The 26,642-nt window shown below is 40.7% G+C and overlaps 1 protein-coding gene across 1 annotated transcript in view; it reads left to right on the forward strand.

Annotated features, from left to right (window-relative positions):
- LOC139389990 (mediator of RNA polymerase II transcription subunit 27-like) overlaps positions 1-26,642 on the forward strand; it is a 100,738-nt gene that overhangs the window by 5,738 nt on the left and 68,358 nt on the right. The window contains exon 2 of the mRNA XM_071137057.1: positions 8,037-8,181. Within this exon, the coding sequence (XP_070993158.1) occupies positions 8,037-8,181 (145 nt within the window). The remainder of the gene's footprint in view (positions 1-8,036; positions 8,182-26,642) is intronic.

The raw sequence follows: 26,642 nt of genomic DNA on the forward strand, positions 1-26,642 counted from the left end.
TAATTCCGTCGATATATATCCATAATGTCCATTTATTTGGCGCGTTTGATCCAGAAAAACACCGGTTCCAACTTGCGCAACGTGACTACAAAATATCTCAAAAGTAACCTGTAAACTTTGCCAAAACATTTCAAACTACTTTTGTAATACATCTTTAGGTATTTTGTAACGTTAATAATCGATAAAATTGAAGACGGGATGATCTGTGTTCAATACAGGAAGAAAACAAACTGTAGCTAGCTTTCTGGTCACGCGCCCTCGTTCAAGATGGCCGTACTTCTTCATTACACAAAGGAATAACCTCAACCAATTTCTAAAGACTGTTGACATCCAGTGGAAGCGATAGGAACTGCAAGAAGGTCCCTTAGAAATCTGGATTCCCAATGAAATCTCATTGAAAAGAGTGACATCAAAACAAAAATCTGAATGGTTTGACCTCGGGGTTTCGCCTGCTAAATAAGTTCTGTTATACTAACAGACATGATTCAAACAGTTTTAGAAACTTCAGAGTGTTTTATATTCAAATCTATTAATAATATGCATATCTTATTTTCTGGGGTTGAGTAGCAGGCAGTTGAATTTGGGCATGCATTTCATCCAGACGTGAAAATACTGCCCCCTGTCACTAAGAAGTTAAGCAGTTAGATTAGACAACTCCTTTGTAAGATAAATGTTTTAAAATGAAACACTTATGGAAACAGGTGAATTAACTCTCCTGAGTTAGCAGTTTCAAGCAAGCTAAAACACACGTGGTAGAAAAAACTATCTAGCAGAAATTGTTATAAATGATTTAAACACACTTTGCTGTAGGCTATTTACTAGTTAACAAAAAGTAATGTATGTCAGATAAAATATATTCACCCCACCCAGTATTGTAATCAAAACTTACCAGAAAGCATGTAGTCCTTAGCTCAGACAGTGTAGTAGTGTGGGCTCAATAGCATCTCATTAGTGTGCAAGATCTTGAGAATCAGCTGTACAGTCATAGCCAAAAGTTTTGAGAATGACACAAATATTAATTTTCACAAAGTCTTGTTCCTCAGTTTGTATGAAGGCAGTTTGCATATACTCCAGAATGTTATGAAGAGTGATCACGTGAATTGCAATTAATTGCAAAGTCCCTCTTTGCCATTCAAATGAACTGAATCCCCCCAAAACTTTTCCACTGCATTTCAGCCCTGCCACAAAAGGACCAGGTGACATCATGTCAGTGATTCTCTCGTTAACACAGGTGTGAGTGTTGACGAGGGCAAGGCTGGAGATCACTCTGTCATGCTGATTGAGTTTGAATAACAAACTGGAAGCTTCAAAAGGAGGGTGGTGCTTGGAATTATTGTTCTTCCTCTGTCAACCATGGTTACGAATTATTGTTCTTCCTCTGTCAACCATGGTTACCTGCAAGGAAACACGTACCATCATAATTGCTTTGCACAAAAAGGGCTTCACAGGCAAGGATATTGCTGCCGGTAAGATTGCACCTACATCGACCATTTATCGGATCATCAAGAACTTCAAGGAGAGCGGTTCAGTTGTTGTGAAGATGGCTTCAGGGCGCCCAAGAAAGTCCAGCAAGCGCCAGGACCGTCTCCTAAAGTTGATTCAGCTGCGGGATCGGGGCACCACCAGTACGAGCTTGCTCAGGAATGACTTTTGGAGGATGGCCTGGTGTCAAGAAGGGCAGCAAAGAATCCACTTCTCTCCAGGAAAAACATCAGGGACAGACTGATATTCTGCAAAAGGTACAGGGATTGGACTGCTGAGGACTGGGGTAAAGTCATTTTCTCTGATGAATCCCCTTTCCGATTGTTTGGGGCATCCGGAAAAAGCTTGTCCGGAGAAGACAAGGTGAGCGCTACCATCAGTCCTGTGTCAAGCCAACAGTAAAGAATCCTGAAACCATTCATGTGTGAGGTTGCTTCTCAGCCAAGGGAGCGGGCTCACTCACAATTTTGCCTAAGAACACAGCCATGAATAAAGAATGGTACCAACACATCCTCTGAGAGCAACTTCTCCCAACCATCCAGGAACAGTTTGGTGACGAACAATTCCTTTTCCAGCATGATGGAGCACCTTGCCATAAGGAAAAAGTGATAACTAAGTGGTTCGGGGAACAAAGTATAGATATTTTGCGTCAATGGACAGGAAAACCTTAATCCCATTGAGAACTTGTGGTCAATCCTCAAGAGGTGGGTGGACAAACACAAATTCCAGAGTTTATAACCCTTTGTAACCCTACACAGGTGCATCATGTGCTGGGGACAATAAAAGGCCGCTCTAAAATGTGCAGTTTTGTCATACAACACAATGCCAAAGATATCTCTAGTTTTGAGGGAGCGTGCAATTGGCATACTAACTGTCCAACACTGCTGTTGTCAGAGAATTAATTTCTCTACCATAGTCCGCCTCCAACGTAGTTTTAGAGAATTTGGCAGTACATCCAACTGGCCTCACAATCCAAGACCATGTGCAACCACACTAGCCCAGGACCTCCACATCCGGCTTCTTCACCTTCGGGATCATCTGAGACCAGCCACCCGGACAGCTGATGAAACTGTGGGTTTGTATAACTAAAGAATTTATGCGCATTCTGTCAGAAGCCGTCTCAGGGAAGCTCATCTGCATGCTCGTCATCCTCACCATGGTCTTGACTTGACTACAATTTGCATCGTAACCGACTTCAGTGGGCAAATGCTCCCCTTCGATTGCCATTGGCATGCTGGAGATGGATGAATCCCGGTTTCAACTGTAGAGCAGTTTGCTTATGTCAATGTTGTGAACAGAGTCCCCCATGGTGGCGGTGGGGTTATAGTATGGGCTATGTATAGTATAAGCTATGGACAACAAACACAATAGCATTTTATCGATGGCAATTTGAATGCACCACTGACGAGGTCCTGAGGCCCATGGTCGTGCAATTCATTCGCCGCCATCACCTCATGTTTCAGCATGATAATGCACTGCCCCATGTCACAAGGATCTGTACACAATTCCTGAAAGTTGAAAATGTCCCAGTTCTTCCATGGCTTGCATACTCGGACACGTCACCCATTGAGCATGTTTGGGATGCTCTCGATCGACGTGTACCACAGCGTGCTCCAGTTCCCGCCAATATCCAGCAACTTCGCACAGCCATTGAGGAGTGAGACAACATTCCACAGGCCACAATCAACAGCCTGATCAACTCTGTGCAAAGTAGATGTGTCGTGCTGCTTGAGGTAAATGGTGGTCCCACCAGGTACTGACTGGTTTTCTGATCCACGCCCCTACCTTTCTTTTAGAGCTATCTGTGACCAGCAAATGCATGTCTGTATTGTGTGAAATATATAGATTAGGGCCTGTTTTTGCTAAGTTTTTTCTCATCATCAATCTACATTTAACACCCTATAAATGAGAATATAATCATTTTTAGAATAAGGCTGTAACATAAGAAATGTGGAAAAAGTCAGGGGTTCTGAATACTTTCCGAATGCACTGTATTTTGATGTGCAAGAAAGTCCAGTGATTATCGTGAATTGTGTTTTGACAATAGGTTGTTATATTTTGCTGTTAAAATAGGGCTCCAGAATCTTCTGAATTTTGTTGTTCATTAAATATGAATTTGCCTCCATCTTAATGTGCAATATTATCATATGCTAATACATTTTTGGGCTATTTCACCACACGAGGAAGTGAAACTTAGAACACATTAGCTAGATCACTAACACAAAATATAATACCCAATGCTAGTCGTAATCTAACAGTAAATGTGTCATGTCCTAAAAAAAAGGTTGCGCTTGTAGACTGTTACCCTATGCACTCGCAATGGCTGACGCACAATTGCACATTTCGCTCGCTCCGTATCTGAAAGCCATATCAAACATATTTAGAGATGACAAATACAAATTATACCCACAGAAAGCTGAGAACAACATCAGTTGCTTCCAAAGATGTGCATTTCCCGCAAATGTTATACAATCCCTCACTGCACATCTGAGGAGACAGAGAGAGCGTGGCTTGCTCATCACATCAGCAGGCCCAGGGTCAGGGCAGACACTTTCATTACAGAAATCATGAGGGTAATGCACTTTCCTTATTGACCAAATCATGGTTTTAGCCGCCAAAAAATGTGATGTTTTGAAACTTTTCAGTGAGGTGACCATGTAATGAATGTTCAGCTCGCACTGATGCTACCAGTTACGTTTTTTTTACTCGCACAGACAAGTCAAAGGGTCACAAATTGTGACTAAATGGCTGCAGTCCGGAGCCCTGACTTGTTAGTGAGTAGCTGAAGGAGTTTTTATCCACCAATAATGTACTGAACAAGTTTCAGTCTGGATTTAGAAAGAAGCACAGCACTACTACGGCGACCATGAAAGTTACTAATACTGGAAGCACTTGATTCTAAACAGCATTGTGTTGCTTTGTTCATTGATTTGTCTAAGGTGTTTGACACAGTAGACTGAGATATTGATGCAGAGCTTGTCAAAGATAGGCCTTTCAAGTAAAGCTTTTTGTTGGTTTAATGATTTTCTTAGTGTTACAGTGGGGCAAAAAAAGTATTTAGTCAGCCACCAATTGTGCAAGTTATCCTACTTAAAAAGATGAGAGAGGCCTGTAATTTTCATCATAGGTACACTTCAACTATGACAGACAAAATGAGAAAAAAAAATCTAGAAAATCACATTGTAGGATTTTTAATGAATTTATTTGCAAATTATGGTGGAAAATAAGTATTTGGTCACCTACAAACAAGCAAGATTTCTGGCTCTCACAGACCTGTAACTTATTCTTTAAGAGGCTCCTCTGTCCTCCACTCGTTACCTGTATTTATAGCACCTGTTTGAACTTGTTATCAGAATAAAATACACCTGTTCACAACCTCAAACAGTCACACTCCAAACTCCACTATGGCCAAGACCAAAGAGCTGTCAAAGGACACCAGAAACAAAATTGTAGACCTGCACCAGGCTGGGAAGACTGAATCTGCAATAGGTAAGCAGCTTGGTTTGAAGAAATCAACTGTGGGAGCAATTATTAGGAAATGGAAGACATACAAGACCACTGATAATCTCCCTCGATCTGGGGCTCCACGCAAGATCTCACCCCGTGGGGTCAAAATTATCACAAGAACGGTGAGTAAAAATCCCAGAACCACACGGGGGGACCTAGTGAATGACCTGCAGAGAGCTGGAACCAAAGCAACAAAGCCTACCATCAGTAACACACTACGCCGCCAGGGACTCAAATCCTGCAGTGCCAGACGTGTCCCTCTGCTTAAGCCAGTACATGTCCAGGCCAGTCGGAAGTTTGCTAGAGAGCATTTGGATGATCCAGAAGAAGATTGGGAGAATGTCATATGGTCAAATGAAACTAAAATATAACTTTTTGGTAAAAACTCAACACGTCGTGTTTGGAGGACAAAGAATGCGGAGTTGCATCCAAAGAACACCATACCTACTGTGAAGCGTGGGGGTGGAAACATCATGCTTTGGGGCTGTTTTTCTGCAAAGGGACCAAGGCGACTGATCCGTGTAAAGGAAAGAATGAATGGGGCCATGTATCGTGAGATTTTGACTGAAAACCTCCTTCCATCAGCAAGGGCATTGAAGATGAAACGTGGCTGGGTCTTTCAGCATGACAATGATCCCAAACACACCGCCCGGGCAACGAAGGAGTGGCTTCGTTGAAGCATTTCAAGGTCCTGGAGTGGCCTAGCCAGTCTCCAGATCTCAAACCCCATAGAAAATCTTTGGAGGGAGTTGAAAGTCCGTGTTGCCCAGCAACAGCCCCAAAACATCACTGCTCTAGAGGAGATCTGCATGGAGGAATGGGCCAAAATACCAGCAACAGTGTGTGAAGACTTACTGAAAACGTTTGACCTCTGTCATTGCCAACAAAGGGTTTATAACAATGTATTGAGATAAACTTTTGTTATTGACCAAATACTTATTTTCCACCATAATTTGCAAATAATTTCATTAAAAATTCTACAATTAGATTTTCTGGATTTTTTTTTGTACCTATGATGAAAATTACAGGCCTCTCATCTTTTTAAATGGGAGAACTTGCACAATTGGTGGCTGGCTAAATACTTTTTTGCCCCACTGTACATCACAATGTGAACAGGTTGATGGCATGACTTCTGACAAGCTTTCTTTAAATACTTGAGTGCCGCAGGGTTCCATTCTTGGGCCATTATTGTTCATTATTCATGACTGGTGTGAAAAAATATCTAATGAAAAGGTACATCTACACTGAATGTACACAGCATTAGGAACACCTTCCTAATATTGAGTTGCAACCCCTTTTGCCATCAGAACAGCCTCAATTCATCGGGGTAGGGAATCTACAAATGTCAAATGCGTTCCACAGGGATGCTGGCCCATGTTGACGCCAATGCTTCCCACAATTGTGTCAAGTTGCCTGGATGCCCTTTGCATGGTAGACCATTCTTGATACACACAGAAAACTGTTGGCGTGAAAATCACAGGAGTGTTTCAGTTCTTGACACACTAAAACCAGTGTGCCTGGCACCTACCATACCCCCTTCAAAGGCACTTAACTTTTGTCTTGCTCATTCACCCTCTGAATGGCACATATACACAGTCTATGTCTTAATTTTCTCAAGACATAAAAATCCTTCTTTAACATGTCTCCTCCACTTCATCTACACTGATTTGAAGTGGATTTAACAAGTGACATCAATAAGGGATCATAGCTTTCACCTGGTCAGCCGATGTCATGGAAAGAGCAGATGTTCCTAATGTTTTGTATACTCCGTGTCATCTGCATATACACTATCTATAGGACTGATCTCGCACTAGTTAAGGCATTTCTCAAATTGTAGGAAGCGTTTGTTGTCCAACAACCTTTTTCCGCTCAAAGCAACCCCCTACTCTGCCTCAGATACTCACTCAAACAAGCCAATAGAGGTGGTGTCCTCATACAAGTACTTGGGATTTCACCTTGATGAAGCTCTGTATTTTAAACCCCACATTCAACAGCTCATTAAAAAGCTTCAACTTAATCTGGGCTTTTTCTTTAGGAAAAGTTTTATTTCAAGCTAGAAAAGACAGATGTGTCAAAAGACAAATGTAGACAAAAGTAGTCCAGCCTTTGCTGGACTATGATGATATTCTTTACATGAATGCCCCATGGTTTTACCTGCACACACTAGAAACACTACCATGCTGTAGTTAGATTTGTAACAAACACAAGACCTCTTAAACATCACTGTACCTTATATCAGTTAGCAGGATGGCCATCCTTATAGTACATGTTTGTCTATAAGGCCATTTGGCAGCTGGCCCATCGTCTTGGAATACATCTTGGAAACTAGATTATTTTAATCTGATTTGATAATGTTTATTGACAGATTATAGGCCTGCTGACCACAAATTGCACATGTTTTTAAACCTGCTCTTTTATGCTCTCTTATGGGCTTTGCGCTGTTAACTTCCATTCATTGTTATGTTTTATGTTGTGTTTTATGTTGTGTTTACTATATGCTGCTTTCTTGGCCAGGGCTCACTTGTAAAAGAGAGAAATCTGCAATGTGACCTTTCTGGTTCAAGGATAAATACAAAATAAGAAAGAAATTTGATGTTTTAAAGCAGGGATGGGAGCCCCCCCACACACACACGCACACAAACACACACTCAATTAGCCCACATTTCTGAGATTGGTTAGTAAATCTAACGTCCGGATATCTACATTTGTAGTAATCATGGTCGAAATACCAAACAGGGTAGTCAATCTCAATCACATATATTAAAAACTGCAAACACTTCTCTCCACCAAATGGCAAAATGTGTAGAATAGCAGGAAATTAGCTGTAAAAAAATAAAAATGTGGGGGTAGCAAAATGCTAGGCTCTGACTGCATGTGTGGGTATGGATGTGGGTACCAAAGACCTGCAATCCACTGCGCCCCCCCCCCCCCCCCCATAATGAGTTCCGATTTTTTTGTGGCCCCCACCCCAATCAGAATTGCCCATGCTTGTGTTGAAGGGAAATAGAAGCCTATTCTAACAGCTGCTATTCTATGTACTTATGTAGTGAATTGGAACGCCTCAGTACCCTGGTTGGCAGACCTTCAGAGAGTCATCCCCTTCACAACAGTGGCCTGTTGAGTCTGGACCCAGTTCAGGACAAGACCCCGCTGTACAGTCAGCTCCTTCAGGCATACAAGTGGTCTAACAAGGTAGGCCATGCTTTTCTACTGGGCTACAAGGGAAACAATACTATGAGGCCAGAATTCAATTCTAGGGCATAGTGTATTTTCTGCAATGCAGTTTCATGTGTCAAAGATTGGAATCTTGTGGACAATTTCCCTGGATTTCAATGTGAAGCCACTCCCATGGTTAACATTATTTGTTTGATCCAAATTGACGCATGGTAAACACATGATAAAGTTTAGCTTCTGTTTCCTGGGGGATACGCTTCCAGTGTATCAGCTCAAAACCTACAATGACAGGCTGCATTAGTTACGTGAACAATAGGCCCCCAGTGCAGCATCTCTGACCACCCCATTGTCACAACTCTCTAAATAACTGTCTAAATGATGGAAATGATTCAGTTTTTAAAGCATATGCTGGAAGTCTTAAATAACAGGTAAGGTAAAGATGGATTTGAAATAAAATGCAGATGCACGGTATATCGTAATATACATTAGCCTATACTGTATGTATCAAGCTATGATGCCACTTCTCCCATTGTTTGTAAGGTCATCATATAGGATATTGGAAATTCCATGATAACAGAGTGATGCTGAGACTCATATTTGTTGCTTTAAAAATGTTTGTCAAACAAAATAACAATGATTGTAAGTTAAACAAACCATACCACTATACTCAAGGACTACTTTTAACAATTTCCACAGAAAACTCTACAAAAACACATTTACTTGAAGAACAGTGCAGATTCAAAGTTTGGTAACAGAATGACGGTTTGTGCTGTTACACAGATGGCACCCATTCCTGTAGCTGACACGCTTGTGCCTAAACTTTTACAGACTTGCCAACCTGCACAAATTTAGCGTACCATGCACACAATTTGAGGTCAAAGTATTGTGGTATGAAAAAGTACCCTAAAATACACAAAAATACTATTCTAATTGGCATATTGTGTTTTTTGACTCGACTGTCTGAAGTTGGAGCTGAGAAAAAAATTCAAGCTCTCCATTCCGGTTCACCCACCCATAGTCATAGTACTATTTTCTTAGAGGGCCCTCACAGTGTTCTACAGGAGCACCATTGAGCGCAGCCTGGTATGGCAACTCCGCCGCTGCCGACCGCAAGGCACTGCAGAGGGTGGTACGCTCAGCCGAACGCACCATTGGGTACACACGGACTGCTGTCCAGGACACCTACAACACCAGGTGTCGCAAGCAGGCCAAGAAGATAATCAGGGATCCAAGCCACCCGAGCCATAGCCTGTTCTCCCTGCTTCCATCACTAAGACGCGGTACAGGAGCACCATGTATAAATCGTGTTAGTGTTTTACATATATATATAAATATGTTTTATTTATATTTTTTATTACATTGATTGTTTTTATTTCACTTTGACCTGCATTGTTGAAGCTCAGAGTTTAAGATTTTCACTGGACCCCGAATTTATATCTGCAACCCTGTACATGTGACTATTATACTTCTAATCAAAGCAGCACTACTGTCAGAGGCTCCATGTGCAGCAAGTGCGGTGAGAGATTTCTAATGGAATTACAGTTACGGAATTAAGTTGCCTACATGAGAAGGCCGTTTCATATGACTGGAGTTGTTGTAGACAGGGAGCAAGGGGAGCGCAGCAAAATAGCCTCAATTAGCCTAAGAAGAGACCTCTGGTGGCATGTCTTGTGGGGTATGCATGGGTATCCGAGCTGTGTGTCAGTAGTTCAAACAGACAGCTCGGTACATTCAACATGTCAATCAATACCTCTCACAAATACAAGTAGTGATGAAGTCAATCTTTCCTCCACTTTGAGCCAGGAGAGATTGACATGCATATTATTAATGTTGGCTCTCTATGTACATCCAAGGACCAGCCATGCTGCCCTGTTCTGAGCCAATTGCAATTTTCCTAAGTCCCTCTTTGTGGCACCCAACCACACGGCTGAACAGTAGTCCAGGTGCGACAAAACTAGGGCCTGTAGGACCTGCCCTGTTGATAGTGCTGTTAATGCAGAGCAGCGCTTTATTATGGACAGACTTCTCCACATCCTAGCTACTGTTGTATCAATATGTTTTGACCATGACACTTTACAATCCAGGGTTACTCCAAGCAGTTTAGTCTCCTCAACTTTCTCAATTTCCAAAGATTTTGTTGAGGTATAAGGTTTAGTGAATTATTAGTCCCAAATACAATGCTTTTATTTTTGGAAATATTTAGGACTAACTTATTCCTTGCCACCCATTCAGAAACTAACTGCAGCTCTTTGTTAAGTGTTGCAGTCATTTCAGTTGCTGTGGTAGCTGACATGTAAAGTGTTGAGTCATCCACATACATAGACACACTGGCTTTACTCAAAGCCAGTGGAATGTCGTTAGTAAAGATTGAAAAAAAAGTAAGGGGCCTAGACAGCTGCCCTTGGGAATTCCTGATTCTACCTGGATTTTGTTGGAGAAACTTCCATTAAAGAACACTCCATGTGTTAGACGGGTAACTCTTTATCCATGTTCTTTTTCATTAATTTCTCTCAGCCAATCACCAGCCATTTGTGTAAGTGCTGTGCTTGTTGAATGTCCTTCCCTATAAGCTTGCTGAAATTCTGTTGTAAATTTTTTTACTGTAAAATATCATTGTATCTGGTCAAACACCATTTTTTCCCAAAAGTTTACTAAGGGTTGGCAACAGTAGGCTGGGAATTGCCAGGGACCTTAAGATACGATCTTGTCACGATACTTAGGTGCCGATACGATATGTATTGCGATTCGAAACTGTGATTTTTTTTATTGTGATTCGATGTTCCAAAAAATATTGCTTAGAGCTGCAGAGGTATGAGAGAGCCCATGAGAAAATGAGTTTTGATCAGTCAAGGAAATAAAATTGCTGAAAATAAATTGACTCCCTATTTAAAAAGAGAGAACAACCTATGAAGAAAAAATAAACGTTTTGGTACAGATACAGCCAACTAGTGATAAAATTATATTGTGATAATCTCAAAACGATACAATATATTGTCAAAAATAATATCCCGATATGTAACCGTATAGATTTTTTCCCCATCAGTATTAATTCCACATGGTTACAGGGTTAAAACAGAAAAACAACTCAGTTTAACAATTTAGGAATTAATAAGGGCTATGGTTTGGGGAAGGCTTAAAACAAAGTCATTAAAAAACGACACACCTATGAATCATCATTATTCTTAGTGCTTGCTAGAGTATTGTGAACTGCCGGAGCGCAGTGGTCTAAGCAGCGCCTCCAACACCGAGCCTCATGACTGCGGGGTGATCTAGTGACATTTTTCCAATAAGTTAAGAGTAATCGGATAATTTACACATCAAAGAAAAGTGTCTCAGCTCAGCAAAATCATCTTTGGATCGGCTCAAATGCATAAACATCTTGACAGCTTTACGAGCTTAAATAATAAAGTGACACAATATAGGCTTTCAATCCGCCAAAAACCATAATTACAGTGCCTTCAAAGTATTCACACCCCTTGACTTTTTACATATTTTGTTACAAAGTGGGTTTAATTGTATTTTTTTTTATAAACAATCTACAAAAAATATATATATTTTTTAATTATTTGTAAAAAAAAATGATTCAGGCTGTCAAATTGGTTGTTGATCATTGCTAGACAACCATTTTCAGGTTGTTTTCAAGCATATTTGAGTCAAAACTGTAACTCGGCCTCTCAGGAACATTCACAGTCTTCTTGATGAGCATCTCCAGTGTATATTTGGCCTTGTGTTTTAGGTTATTTTCCTGCTGATAGGTGAATTAGTCTCCCAGTGTCTGGTGGAAAGCAGACTGAACCAGGTTTTCCTCTAGGATGTTACCTGTGCTTAGCTCAATTTTGTATTTGTTTTATCCTGAAACTCCCCAGTCCTTAACAATCACAAGCATACCCATAACATGATGCAGCCACCTCTATGCTTGGAAATATAGAGAGTGGTACTCAGTAATGTGTTATGCTTGGGTCAAATCCAATACTTTGTATTCAGGACAAAAAGTGTATTGCTTTGCCACAGTTTTTGCAATATTACTTTAGTGTCTTGTTGCAAACAGGATGTATGTTTTTGAATATTTTTGTTCTGTACAGGCTTTTTTATTTTCACTCTGTCAATTAAGTTAGTATTGTGGTGTAACTATGATGTTGTTGATCCATCCTCAGTTTTCTCCTATCACAGCCTTAAACTCTAACTCTTTTAAAGTCACTATTGGCCTCATAATAAAATCTCTGAGCGGTTTCCTTTTCCGGCAACTGAGTTAGGAAAGACGGCTGTATCTTTGTACTGACTAGGTGTATTGATACACCAGTGTAAATAATAACTTCACCATGCTCAAAGTGATATTCAATGTCTGCTTTTTATTTTATTTTACCCATCTACCAATTGTGAGGCATTGGAAAACCTCCCTGGTCTTTGTGGTTGAATCTGTGTTTGAAATTCACTGCTCAACTGGGGACCTTACAATTATCTGTATGTGTGGGGTACAGAGATTAAGTAGTCATTCAAAAATCATGTTAAACACTGTTATAGCACACAGAGTGAGTCCATGCAATTTATTACGTGACTTGTTAAGCACATTTTTACTCCTGAACTTATTTCGGCTTGCTATCACAAAGGAGCTGAAAGGGGGGAGACATTTCAGCTTTTCTTTTTTAATTAATTTTTAAAAATGCCTAAACATATTTACACTGACATTTCGGAGTATTGTGTGTAGGCCAGTGACAAAAAAAATCTACATTTTATCAATTTTAAATTCAAGCTGCAACAACAAAATGTGGAAAAATTAAAGGGGTGTGAATACTTCATGAAGGCATTGTACAGTTTAAAATTGCAGTAATAGGACTTAGACCTAGCGTTTGAGCGAGCGAGAGCGAAAAGGATTTTGACAGGAACCCCTTGTCGCAATGACTCGACTGCCCCCGCATGGAGGCTGATTTGAATTTCGTGATGTAGCAGCAAAATTCTCTGCGACAAAAGAGTGAAGTTAGTTGTGGGCCAACCTCCCTAATTATATCACATTATACAATGAGTGGGTCTAATCCTGGATGTTGATTTGATTAAAACCATATTCCAGACTGTGTATATTCCATAAGTTACCACCGGCTAAAATGCCTATTTACTCTGTTCCATCTGACTGAGCAATCCACTGTCTCATCAGCCCAGCCAAGCAATTTATAAACTTGATCTCCACTATAAAAAGTAACTAGACATTATCTCAGAGTTCCTTTAGACTAACGTTTAGTTTTCAACAACAGAGATGTGTATAAACATTGCTGTCTGTCTCTCAGACATTTGCAACATTGTTTCAATATTCAATCTCCAGCTGTCTCATACTAATGAATGTGTCATGACGAGACAGGCAGGCAGGCAGGGTTTCACAGCCAGTCGAAATCTTGAATTAGCTGCCATTTTAATGGATTTATATAAAGAAATGTCAATTGTAAAAAGGTCAAACGAAACAAAGTGCCGCTAGTTTGCACTCTTTCCAGCTTCAGTTTGAAATGATTGTGTTAGCTGTGTTGTTGGCTAGCTTCTCTGAATAACAGTGTCCTGACGAGTGAGCACATTTTCTATACCAGGCGAAATCGTTCCTCATTAGCTCATTTGTTATGGATGTATCCAAATAAATGTTACTAGAAAACAGCTTAAACAAATGCAAATGCATCTACTTTGCTGTTATTCTGGCTGCACTTTTTGACGTGACTATAAGTTAGCCGTAGTTGGCTAGCTAGCAAACAAGGGATAAGAAAGATGCTAGCCAGTATGGCAATGGAACATTTACAACGAACAACTGGGTCACGTCCATAGATACAGAACAAAAAGACTGAACGACTGGGTCGTGTCTAGCAACCCGAACCGATAAAATGAATGACCAGGATGAAATAGGATGAATAAATTAATCAAAATAACGTGTTTAATGAAAATGTCATTCATTATTTGAATATGTTGGTAACCCATCGTATAAAAGAGATAATGTCCTCGAAGCTGGTGTTTGGAGGATATATTGGCACGGTTTGCCGGCACTCGACTTCGTCTCAGGCCTAACAACACCAGTGGGACATCATTGATGTATACAGAGAAGAAAGTCGGCCCGACAATTGAACCCTGTGGCACCCCCATTGAGACTGCCAGAGGTCCGGACAACAGGCCCTCCAATTTGACACACTGAACTCTATCAGTGAAGTAGTTGGTGAACCAGGGAAGGCAGTCATATGAGCAACCAAGGCTGTTGAGTCTGCCGATAAGAATGTAGTGATTGACAGAGTCGAAAGTCTTGGCCAATTCGATGAATTCGGCTGCACAGTATTGTCTTTTATCGATGGCAGTTATGATATCGTTTAGGACCTTGAGCGTGGCTGAGGTGCACCCATGACTATTTCGGAAACCAGATTGCATAGCGGAGAAGGTACGGTGGGATTCGAAATCGTCAGTGATCTGTTTGTTAACTTGGCTTTCGAAGACCTTAGAAAGGCAGGGTAGGCTAGATATAGGTCTGTAGCAGTTTGGGTCTAGTGTGTCTCCCCCTTTTGAAGAGGGGGATGACCGCGGCAGCTTTCCAATCTTTGGGGATCTCAGACGATACGGAAGAGAGGTTGAACAGGCTAGTAATAGGGGTTGCAACAATGTCAGCAGATCATTTTAGAAAGAGAGGGTCCAGATTGTCTAGTCCTGCTGATTTGTAGGGGTACAGATTTTGCGGCTCTTTCAGAACATCAGCTATCTGGATTTGGGTGAAGGTGAAATGGGGAGGCTTGGGCTAGTTGCTGTGGGGGGTGCAGGGCAGTTGACCGGGGTAGGTGTCAACAAATTTGCTTTGTCATTATGGGGTATTGTGTGTGTAGATTGAGGGGATTTTTGTAATTTTATTTTTTCATCCATTTTAGAATTTTATAACGTAACAAAATGTGGAAAAATTTAAGGGGTCTGAATACTTTCTGAATGCGCAGTGTCAATGAAGAATTTTTTACATTTGAGACATTTTAGTGCGTACGGCTATGAGTGCAATTACAGTGCTGCAGTGAATGATCACTAATATGAAGTTTTGCTTAATGTAACCTATGCCATTCCAGAAAGTCTCATTGTTAATATTACAAAGAACCGTTGTTGTCATCTGTGAAAATACTGAAGAATTGTAGCTAGCTAGTCCTATTGGTTGTTAAACAGCCTTTGAACTCAAATTCAATGAACTGTTGCCTCTTTAGTTCCGTGACAACCCGATCTTGATCAACAGTTAATGTCTGCTACATGAATCAAAAAGGCACAATACTGTCTCCCTTACAGTGTGTTGCTCTCTTTGCCAAAGGGAGGTTAAAAGCAGTGGATCAATAGCAGTTTTCCGGCTATTGATCAGTCGGCTAAGGCTGTATACCTCTGCTGTCTTTTCCCCTGTCAGCCATGGGAAGAGGGCAGGGCACCAACCCAAATCCACTCTGAAGTTTCACCTCTTATGGGAGTTTGTCTCATTTCACCAGTACTTTCCCTTCAATACCAGTGCATGTGGACCTCCAAATGTTGTTGAACTTCTTTTTGGATGTAGATGCAGTCAGTTATTAGTGTTTTCCTTTGGATTTGACTTTCTGTGTAGCACTTCAGTGCTTTCTGAATACTACTTCTAGATTGTGTCATGCTACTGGATCTGCTTTTAGGCTACTGAAATGTTGTTTGTTTTTTGCTTTGTTAAAGGTGCAATATGCAGAAATAGCTCCGTAATTTCCTGTGTGGTAAAATTCTAATAGTAGGCCTAATTTCAGTTTGTGACAAAACAAACCAACAAAACAAAATAATCATTGTACCATCTAAACCGCTGTGAAATATATATTTTCAATAACCCCAAATATTGTATTTTCAGCTCTCTGAAGCTGGTGTACAAAACAGCAAAAACTAAACTTAAGAACAGGAAGCATAGAAATGGCGCACATAGACCAGATCTACCGCTTCTTAGACTTGTTTTCAGAGTGACATTCTATATGAATTTGGTCGGATCGCACAAAATGTTACATATTGCAGCTTTAAAGGGGCAATCAGTATTTGCTGTGTAAATTTTTCACTTATAAACTCAGCAAAAAAAGAAACAACCCTGTCTTTCAAAGATAATTCGTAAGAATCCAAATAACTTCACAGATCTTCATTGTAAAGGGTTTAAACACTGTTTCCCTTGCTTGTTCAATTAACCATAATTAACGACCGTTCCACAGGTGCATGTTCATTAAGACACTAACAGCTCACAGACGGTAGGCAATTAAGGTCACAGTTCTGAAAACTTTGGACACTAAAGAGGCCTTTCTACTGACTCTGAAAAACACCAAAAGAAAGATGCCCAGGGTCCCTGCTCATCTGTGTGAACGTGCCTTAGGCATGCTGGAAGGAGGCATAAGGACTGCAGATGTGGCAAGGGCAATACATTGCAATGTCCGTACTGTGAGACGCCTAAGACAACGCTACAGGGAGACAGGATGGACAGCTGATCGTCCTCGCAGTGGCAGACCACGTGTAACAACACCTGCACAGGATCGGTACTTCCGAACATCACACCTGTGGGACAGTGTTCAGACTGTCCGCAATAGGCTGAGAGAGGCTGGACTGGGGGCTTGTAGGCCTGTTGTAAGGCAGGTCCTCACCAGACATCACCAGCAGCAACGTCGCCTATGGGCACAAACCCACTGTCGCTGGACCAGACATGACTGGCAAAAAGTGCTCTTCACTGACGAGTCGTGGTTTTGTCTCACCAGGGTCTATGGTCGGATTCGCGTTTATCGTCGAAGGAATGAGCATTACACCGAGGCCTGTACTCTGGAGCGGGGTTTATTTGAAGGTGGATTGTCCGTCATGGTCTGAGGCGGTATGTCACAGCATCATCGGACTGAGTTTGTTGTCATTGCAGGCAATCTCAAGGCTGTGCGTTACAGGGAAGACATCCTCCTCCCTCATGTGGTACCCTTCCTACAGGCTCATCCTGACATGACCCTCCAGCATGACAATGCCACCAGCCATACTGCTCATTCTGTGCGAGATTTCCTGCAAGACAGGAATGTCAGTGTTCTGCCATGACCAGCGAAGAGCCCGGATCTCAATCCCATTGAGCACATCTGGGACCTGTTGGATCGGAGGGTGAGGGCTAGGGCCATTCCCCCCAGAAATGTCCGGGAACTTGCAGGTGCCTTGGTTGAAGAGTGGGGTAACATCTCACAGCAAGAACTGGCAAATCTGGTGCAGTCCATGAGGAGGAGATGCACTACAGTACTTAATGCAGCTGGTGGCCACACCAGATACTGACTGTTGCTTTTTATTTTGACCCCCCCCCCTTTGTTCAGGGACACATTATTCCATTTCAGCTAGTCACATGCCTGTGGAACATGTTCAGTTTATGTCTCAGTTGTTGAATGTTGTGTATTTGTATGAACATATGTTAAGCTTGCTGAAAATAAATGCAGTTGACAGTGAAAGGACGTTTCTTTTTTTGATAGCATGGATGGTCAGTAGGAATGTGCACCTACCCTTTCAACACGATTCGATACATTTCTAGATACATGGGCTCCGATATGATACAGGAACGATTCTGTGTTTTTCGGTTTGATTAGAGAACAAATCGATTTGGTTATATTCAATACACTAACATATGTTGCATAAATAGGTTAATTGTATTTTCTAAATTAAAATCCACTGCTAATTGAGCTCATGAGCTGTGTGTGTGTGTGTGTGTGTGTGTGTGTGTGTGTGTGTGTGTGTGTGTGTGTGTGTGTGTGTGTGTGTGTGTGTGTGTGTGTGTGTGTGTGTGTGTGTGTGTGTGTACACACACACACTATGGTGTATGTACTATGTAGGCAGCTAGACTGAGCCATAAAGGATATTAGGCATCTACCACCCCACCTCCACTATCAGACTATTGGGGGTGAGCAGCAATGTAGCCTGTGTTTTTTTTTTTTTGTCCCCCCACTTTGGTTCTGAAATCAGAATCACCCACATATTAACTTTGTTATTTTTGCAGATTGTGTTTCAGCTAGTAATCTATTTAATATTTATTGTTTACAAATTAGCTATGACATAGCCAATTAACAATTGTTTACAGACAGATTATTTCACTTACGATGAACTGTATCACAATTCCAGTGGGTCAAAAGTTTACATACATACACCATACACTAAGTTGACTGTGCCTTTAAACAGCTTGGAAAATTCCAGAAAAGAATGTCAAGGCTATAGAAGCTTCTGATAGGCTAATTGACATCATTTGAGTCAATTGGAGGTGTACCTGTGGATGTATTTCAAGGCCTACCTTCAAACTCAGTGCCTATTTGCATGGGAAAATCAAAAGAAACCACAAGTCTGGTTCATCCTTGGGAGCAATTTCCGAACGCCTGAAGGTGCGACATTCATCTGTACAAATAATAGTACGTAAGTATAAACACCATGGGACCTCACTGCCGTCATACCGCTAAGGAAGGAGACGCATTCTGTCTCCTAGAGATGAACTTACTTTGTTGCAAATATTGAAAATAAATCCCAGAACAACAGCAAAGGACCTTGTGAAGATGCTGGAGGAAATAAGTACAAAAGTATCTATATCCACAGTAAAACGAGTCCTATATCGACAACCTGAAAGGCTGCTCAGCAAGGAAGAAGCCACTGCTCCAAAACTGCCGTAAAAAAGCCAGACTACGGTTTGCATCTGCACATGGGGACAAAGATCGTACTTTTTGGAGAAATGTCCTCTGGTCTGATGAAACAAATATAGAACTGTTTGGCCGTAATGACCATCGTTATGTTTGGAGGAAAAAGGAGGATGCTTGCAGCCAAAAAACACCATCCCAACTGTGAAGCACGGGGGGTGGCAGCATCATGTTGTGGGTGTGCTTTGCTGCAGGAGGGAATGGTGCACTTCACAAAATAGATGGCTTAATGAGAATGGAAAATTATGTGGATATATTGAAGCAACATCAAGACATCAGTCATGAAGTTAAAGCTTGCTTGCAAATGGGTCTTCCAAATGGACAATGACCCCAAGCATACTTCAAAAGTTGTGGCAAAGTGGCTTAAGGACAACAAAGTGAAGGTATTGGAATGGAAATCTCAAAGCCCTGACCTCAATCCTATAGATAATGTGTACGCAGAACTGAAGAAGCGTGTGCGAGCAAGAAGGCCGACATACCTGACTCAGTTACACCAGCTCTGTCAGGAGGAATGGGCCAAAATTCACCCAATTAATTGTGGGAAGCTGATGGAAGGCTATCTGAAACGTTTGACTCAAGTTAAACAATTTGAAGGCAATGCTACCAAATACTAATTGAGTGTATGTAAACTTCTGACCCACTGGGAATGTGATGAAAGAAATAAAAGCTGGAATAAATCATTCTCTCTACTATTATTCTGACATTTCACATATTTAAAATAAAGTGGTGATCCTAACTGACCTAAGACAGGGAATTTTTACTAGGATTAAATGTCAGAAATTGTGAAAAACTGTGTTTAAATGTACTTGGCTAAGGTGTATATAAACTTCCGACATCAACTGTATGTATGTATGTACTGTTGAAGTCTGAAGTTTACATACACCTTAGCCAAATACTTTCCAGAATGCGCTGTCTCCCACCATTACTTGCACATTTCTTGTTTCATAACTTGTGTGAATTGTTTGCCCTTTGACTGTTGGTGTCTATCAATTCCCCAATACATGTATCACCAGTAGTACATTTACCATTCATTCCCATAATTTCTAATCTACAATGTTTGTTTGGTTATGGTAATTTCTGTTAATGCATTCAATATATTAGTATTACAGTCATTTACCATTCTCATTGTCGGATTGGACACGTGGTTTGCAGAGCTCACAACCTATGCTACAATTGTGAGAAAAACAAGTTTTGGTTTATTTCATTCCATTAACGAGTTTTGTCAATTTATTAATTGTATTTTGTTTGGAGTGCTCCTGTCAATGTTAAGTAAGGATGTGCACCTGCTTACATATATAGAAGTTGGCCTAGGCTACCTGGCCTGCTAGGCTACCGCTAGGCTACCTGGCCTGCTAGGCTACCTGGCCTGCGTGCGATTGTTGGCCTATAAATGTGCCCTTTTGGGGATGTCCGATTTTAGTATTTCTGATTGTCTTAACTCACCACCACTAATGAGCTGTGGAGCTTCTCAAATCAATGTTTTCTTCAACAAGTAAACAAAGTCTGTTTTTAGAATCCATTGAGATTGGCAATAGTTGTATTTGAAAAATATTTCCAGCCCTCTCCCTTTCGATAGCCACTCTGCATGAAAGGGAAAAATGTAATGCTCTGATCCAGTGGAAATGTCATAAAATACCTGATTACGTCTTATCCCTTGCACAAACTCACTGGAGCAGGAAACTCTGAGGGCCCAGAATATTTTTTACAATGTTGCAAGTTTGCTAGCGCGTGCTTCGCGCTGACACAGTTGATAGTGAAGGGCCTTGTTCAGGGAGGTGACCAAGAACCCGATGGTCACTCTGACGGAGCTTCAGTGTTCCTCTGTGAAGATGGGAGAACCTTCCAGAAGGACAACCATCTCTGCAGCACTCCACCAATCAGGCCTTTATGGTAGATTGGTCAGACGGAAGCCACTCAGTAAAAGGCGCATGACAGGCCACTTGGAGTTGACCAAAAGGCACCTACAGGACTCTGACCATGAGAAACAAGATTCTCTGGTCTGATGAAACCAAGATTGAACTCTTTGGCCTGAATTCCAAGCGTCACATCAGGAGGAAATATTTTGCTAGTGCGAGCTTCAAGCTGACATAGTTGATACAATGTTTCAAGTTCGTTGCAGGCCCGCCATGCGTAGCCAATGTGATTCATAGGTTTTTTATTTTTATCAGGATATTTTTTACCTGCAGGCTGCAATGTTTTTATGTGTTGGCTTTATGTAGAATAATTTTACGTAGTTGGCAATATAAATTACTTTTTGATTTGTATCATTTAGATTTAGAATTTAGAACCACATGACAATTATTTTGAGATACAAAGACTATTATAAATTTCAATGAAACTGTTCCACAAAAATGTGCATATGAAAATCATAACTGGCACGCAGATCAGTAGAAATGGTAAGATAAATTAGCACTCCAAATGGAAAAGGTTGCCGACTCTTGGTGTAGCCTATTACCAGCAACTTCGGTAGCGTAACCGCAGAATCTGCTAAGGCCAGCAGCAGCGGACAGAGGAGGGTCGGAAACAGTTTTTTTTTCTTTTTTTCTTGATCTCTGGCTCCAACTTGAGTCATTTGTGTGGTTTAATTATTTTAATCAAAGAGCGTGCTCAAAACATCAGACAAGTTCAGTGTGTGTGTGTGTGTGTGTATATATATATACTGTAGTTGATTTTTATTAAAACACATCGGGTACATCTATATAGAGAAAAATACACGTTTCAACATTTCGACCAATGGATTAGTCAAAGGGAAAGCTTACTTTTTTTGGTCGACAAAGATTTCTTTAGTCGGGGACAGCCCTAATCTCTATACAAAAAACTGTCCGACAGCTAGATCCATGATTCTTACAGGATTCAAGGTCAATGTCTTATTTAACTGATTAATGCTTAATATATGATATAATGACAACTGCCATACATGGAAAAAGGTAATGTTTTATGTCATAACTTTGGACAAATCAATTAAGACCCCAACCAAGGGTCAAACAGGTTTTAAATACATTTAGGATTTTTGTTGAATATAGCTATGTGCTCCCGTTATATCTTATATCAAAACTATTGCTGATGGGGAACCTGAACAATCCAAATCAAATCTATTGTAAACCCCATTCAGCCGGTGAGTTGTTTCTCTCAACAGTGCATAGACAGCAAATTACATAGGTTGTAACTCAACTAATGAAGCCTAATATCACGCAAGCCATTTTAGTATTTGCATGCTGAAGGTGCCATGCAGATGTGCAAGATCAAGAACTCTCCTTCAGCACGCAAAATGACTTGAAGATCAATGACTGTCGACACCGTTGCATGCAGATCGACGTTGAAGGAGAGGATGCATCGATTGTCACAAAAGATTAGGTATTTTCGGAAGCTAGAAACATTGTAATATGAGCAAAACATGTTTGTGAACTGTCGATTCGTAACATTTGAATTGATTTTCAGACCAATGCCCGCTACATTTGGATCGGTTCTTCTATCTTAGGCATCGTTCCCCGATTTAAAATGTTTATCTGTGAATTATTACGTCCCTAATGGTCAATCCTTGCATCCACCGTTCTGTCTATGAATTTGAGTGGTTACATTTCCCCAGCCCCATCCCCCAGCTTTTTAAAGAAACAATGGCAGGGAGAATGCTTTGTTATTGTTTCATCTGTGGATTGCCACTTTAAAGCCACGAGTGAGTGCTCATGTTCAGGACTGTATGTTTCTTTTGGTCTATAAAGTAAGATGTTGTGTGTAAAAGAGCGAGAGATGCACAGTGGTTGATGAAGGGAGGGAGGTGTCTTTTTCTCTCTCTCTTCACCCACCTCCCCCTCTCTCCAGTCTGGTTGTGTTTTCCCACACTCCCAGGCCACAGCCCTGGGGTGAAGCAGAGTTAGAGGGGGATTAGCTCTGTCTCCCCCACGCCTACAGAGGGTGCCCAGAGAGAAGGGCCGGGGCTCTGGTGCAGGAGTATCGACGCTCTCTGTGCACTTGGCCCAAGACTGCAGCGCTGACCCTTTCCTGCAGTCTCTATGTTAATGTAAACACAATCGATGAAAGTATTACCAGTTCCGCAAATAGAGGTTCTGGAAGCACAGACCATGTCCATGAGACAAATACAGATATTCGAGCCACTTTATTCTCAGTTTGCACCCTACACAGTACAAAAGTTTGCCCAGTTGCGATGTGTGCACCAATGGTAGGCTATACCCAAGCTAGTGGTAAACCAAAGGCATAAACAAGGGTACATGATGCTTCTGAAATTGCCATTCTTCTCAGGTTCTTTTTCCTTTTTACATGAATTGCTTTCCAGGATATTAAAAAATAAGTCTCATTAAATGATACAGGTTGGTTTTGAAATACAACCATATTTCGAGACACGATATATGCAAGAATGAGTAAAACATTTCATTTAAGGGAAACATGTTCAGCCCACGGCTCCTACTTGTCACTCACCACCATAGCCCAACCTTAGATGTGTTCTGTTTGAGAAAGCTCAAGGTCCTCTTCGTCCTGCGGCCTATGTTTAGTTTAGCAGAAGTAAAAAATATATATATATATATATTTAGAAATTGCTCTAATGAAAGGTGACCATGTAACTCACTTGGTAGCCTTTTTGCCTTGTCAAGTTATTTTTTGGCTTAAGCAAGGTGAATTGTATATTAGCCAACTTCTCTGACCTCAGTGTGTCTCTGTGTGAAAATGCTCACTCCTACACTGATGCATCATAAAAAGATATATACAAAAATCCAAAATGCTTGTGACTTAGACTTTTTAGTGTCCAGGACCATAGGTTACATGCCAGGGGGAAAAATTATATTGGTTTAACTACATCAGTATTGACTGCTAAATCATAATTGCCTGCTGAACTAGCGGAAACAGCAGATTCAGCCGCTCCCCACTACAGAACCACTACACCATTCTGGTTAATATTCCCGCCCCCCTCCACTTCAAGCACTACCTTGATTTGTCAAAATAATCAGTGACACTGTGCTCTTCTTCACCAGAGACTTTTCACCTCTCAGATTCAGAAAGTGTGTTAACATTTTTATGAAAAGTCTGTCACGAGAGATTCGGGTTGACCCTATATGGAAAACGATACACCATCAGCATTGCCAAAGTGGAAAATATACAGAAAAGTATCAACTAGAAAAGATGATTAGGTCACAAATCTCATAGTTTGCATTCAAGTTGAGATGTGTATACTGTAGCTAGAGAATATTGAGGAAAATGTAACTTTCGGGTAGAGGGGGAATTTCTTAAATGGATAACTCTTAATTCACTTCATCAGAATCCAATGGGATAAAAATCTCACTGATAACATCTGTCCAACCCCATGGTTGTAACATCTGTACCCATGGTACAGTATTAATCAGACAAAGACAGATGGCAAAACATTTGGTCTCCAGCTATCTGTTGTCCCTTTCAGAATTTCCTCAATAGATGCATTTCCCCCCCCCCCCCCCCATACTTCTTGATATGTTTGTTTGATTTTGGTAACCAACTGTGTAATCAGTGCCAACAATGAAATTCCCGGTGATTATGTACAACAGCTTTAGGAAGACTGATTAAGTAGAGCTCAGACGGTTTGCAACGTTTTTATATACTTCTTTATCTTTATCTTGAAAGGATTGTGTAATTTTCATATTTTAATGAGCCAATTGCTTAGCCCAACTTAAAGACAACATTTACAGAAAACAAACTTAAGACTAGGGTTGGGGCAATGTCAACCTTTTTCCTATCGTGATTATGTACACATAAAACATTGTGATATACAATGCTATTGCCCCTATAAGCCACCCCCAAAATGATTTTATATATATAAAAAAAAATATTACAATAAATTAAAAACTCGGCTAAAACGACAGTTTGGCTATAGCGCAAAATTGAATGCAACTGATGAAAGACATGGTTGAAAGCCTGTGCAGGCAAAATCTTTTCTAATATTCCTTTCTGGTGGAAGGGCTGAACAGGTGTATGTGGTGTGTCTGCACATGATGGAGCAATGACTGTCTGATGAAGAACTGGCTGTCTTACCGTAGTGAGCTAGGTTCTAGGTCTACATCATGGGCTGGACATAAACAGTCTAACATCTTCAGAACTGGATAGTAATTAGAGGTGGACCTATTAATCGGCAGGGCCGATTTTTCAAGTTTTCATAACAATCGGTAATCAGCCTTTTTGGACGCGGATTATTGCCGATTACATTGCAATCCACGAGGAAACTGCGTGGCAGACTGACCACCTGTTGCGCGAGTGCAGCGTCAAAAGGACCTTGTGGCTGCAAGGAGCCACGGTAAGTTGCTAGCTAGCATTAAACTTATCTTATAAAAACCTATCTTCACATGATCACTAGTTAACTACACATGATTGATGATATTATTAGGCTAACTAGCTTGTCCTGCATTGCATATAATCAATGCGGTACCTGTTAATTTATCATCGAATCACAGCCTACTTCAACTTCGCCAAACGGGTGATGATTTAACAAAAGCTCATTCACGAAAAAAGCACAATCGTTGCATGAATGTACCTAACCATAAACACCAGTGCCTTTCTTAAAATCAGTACACAGAAGTATATTTTTTAAAACCTGCATATTTAGTTAACATTGCCTGCTAACATTAATTTATTTTAACTAGGGAACTTGCTTACAGTGAAAGCAGAGTCAGGGTATATGCAACAGTTTGGGCCGCCTGGCTCGTTCTTCCTAACAAGGACCGTAATTAATTTGACAGAATTGTGCATAATTATGACATGACATTGAAGGTTGTGCAATGTAACAGCAATATTTAGACTTAAGGATGCCACCCGTTAGATAAAATACGGAATAATTCCATATTTCACTGAAAGAATAAACATTTTGTTTTCGAAATTAAAGTTTCCGGATTTGATCATATTAATGATCTAAGGCTCATATATCTGTGTTTATTATAATATAATTAAGTCTATGATTTGATAGAGCAGTCTGACTGAGCGGTGGTAGGCTTCTTAACCTCTAGCGTCGCGCAAACCCGTATCCGGGAGCGTAATCATAGCCTCAAGCTCATTACCATAACGCAACGTTAACTATTCATGAAAATCACAAATGAAATTAAAGAAATATATTGACTCACAAGCTTAGCCTTTTGTTAACAACACTGTCATCTCAGATTTTCAAAATATGCTTTTCAACCATAGCTACACAAGCATTTGTGTAAGAGTATTGATAGCTAGCATAGCATTAAGCCTAGCATTCAGCAGGCAACATTTTCACAAAAACAAGAAAAGCATTCAAATAAAATCATTTACCTTTGAAGAACTTTGGATGTTTTCAATGAGGAGACTCTCAGTTAGTTAATTTTTTCAAAAAGATTATTTGTGTAGGAGAAATCGCTCCGTTTTCTTCATCACGTTTGGCTAAGAAAAAAAAACGAAAATTCAGTCATTACAACACCAAACTTTTTTCCAAATTAACTCCATAATATCGACAGAAACATGGCAAACATTGTTTAGAATCAACCCTCAAGGTGTTTTCACATATCTATTCGATGATAAATCATTTGTGGCGTGCTGCTGGAGATTACGCAATAATTGCGACGGAGGACACCAAGCGGCCACCTGGTATATGTAGTGTAAAATGGTCAATCTTCCAATGATATGCCTACAAATACGTCACAGTGCTGTCGACACTATGGGGAAACGACAGAAAGTCTAAGCTCATTCGTGACCCATACACAGCCAAATAAGGACTGGATTGAAACACAGCGCCTTCAAAATCTGGGGGTACTTCCTGTTTGAAATTTCATCTTGGTTTCGCCTGTAGCATCAGTTCTGTGGCACTCACAGACAATATCTTTGCAG

Source organism: Oncorhynchus clarkii, chromosome 30 (assembly GCF_045791955.1).
Source record: "Oncorhynchus clarkii lewisi isolate Uvic-CL-2024 chromosome 30, UVic_Ocla_1.0, whole genome shotgun sequence".
Lineage (NCBI taxonomy): Eukaryota > Metazoa > Chordata > Actinopteri > Salmoniformes > Salmonidae > Oncorhynchus > Oncorhynchus clarkii.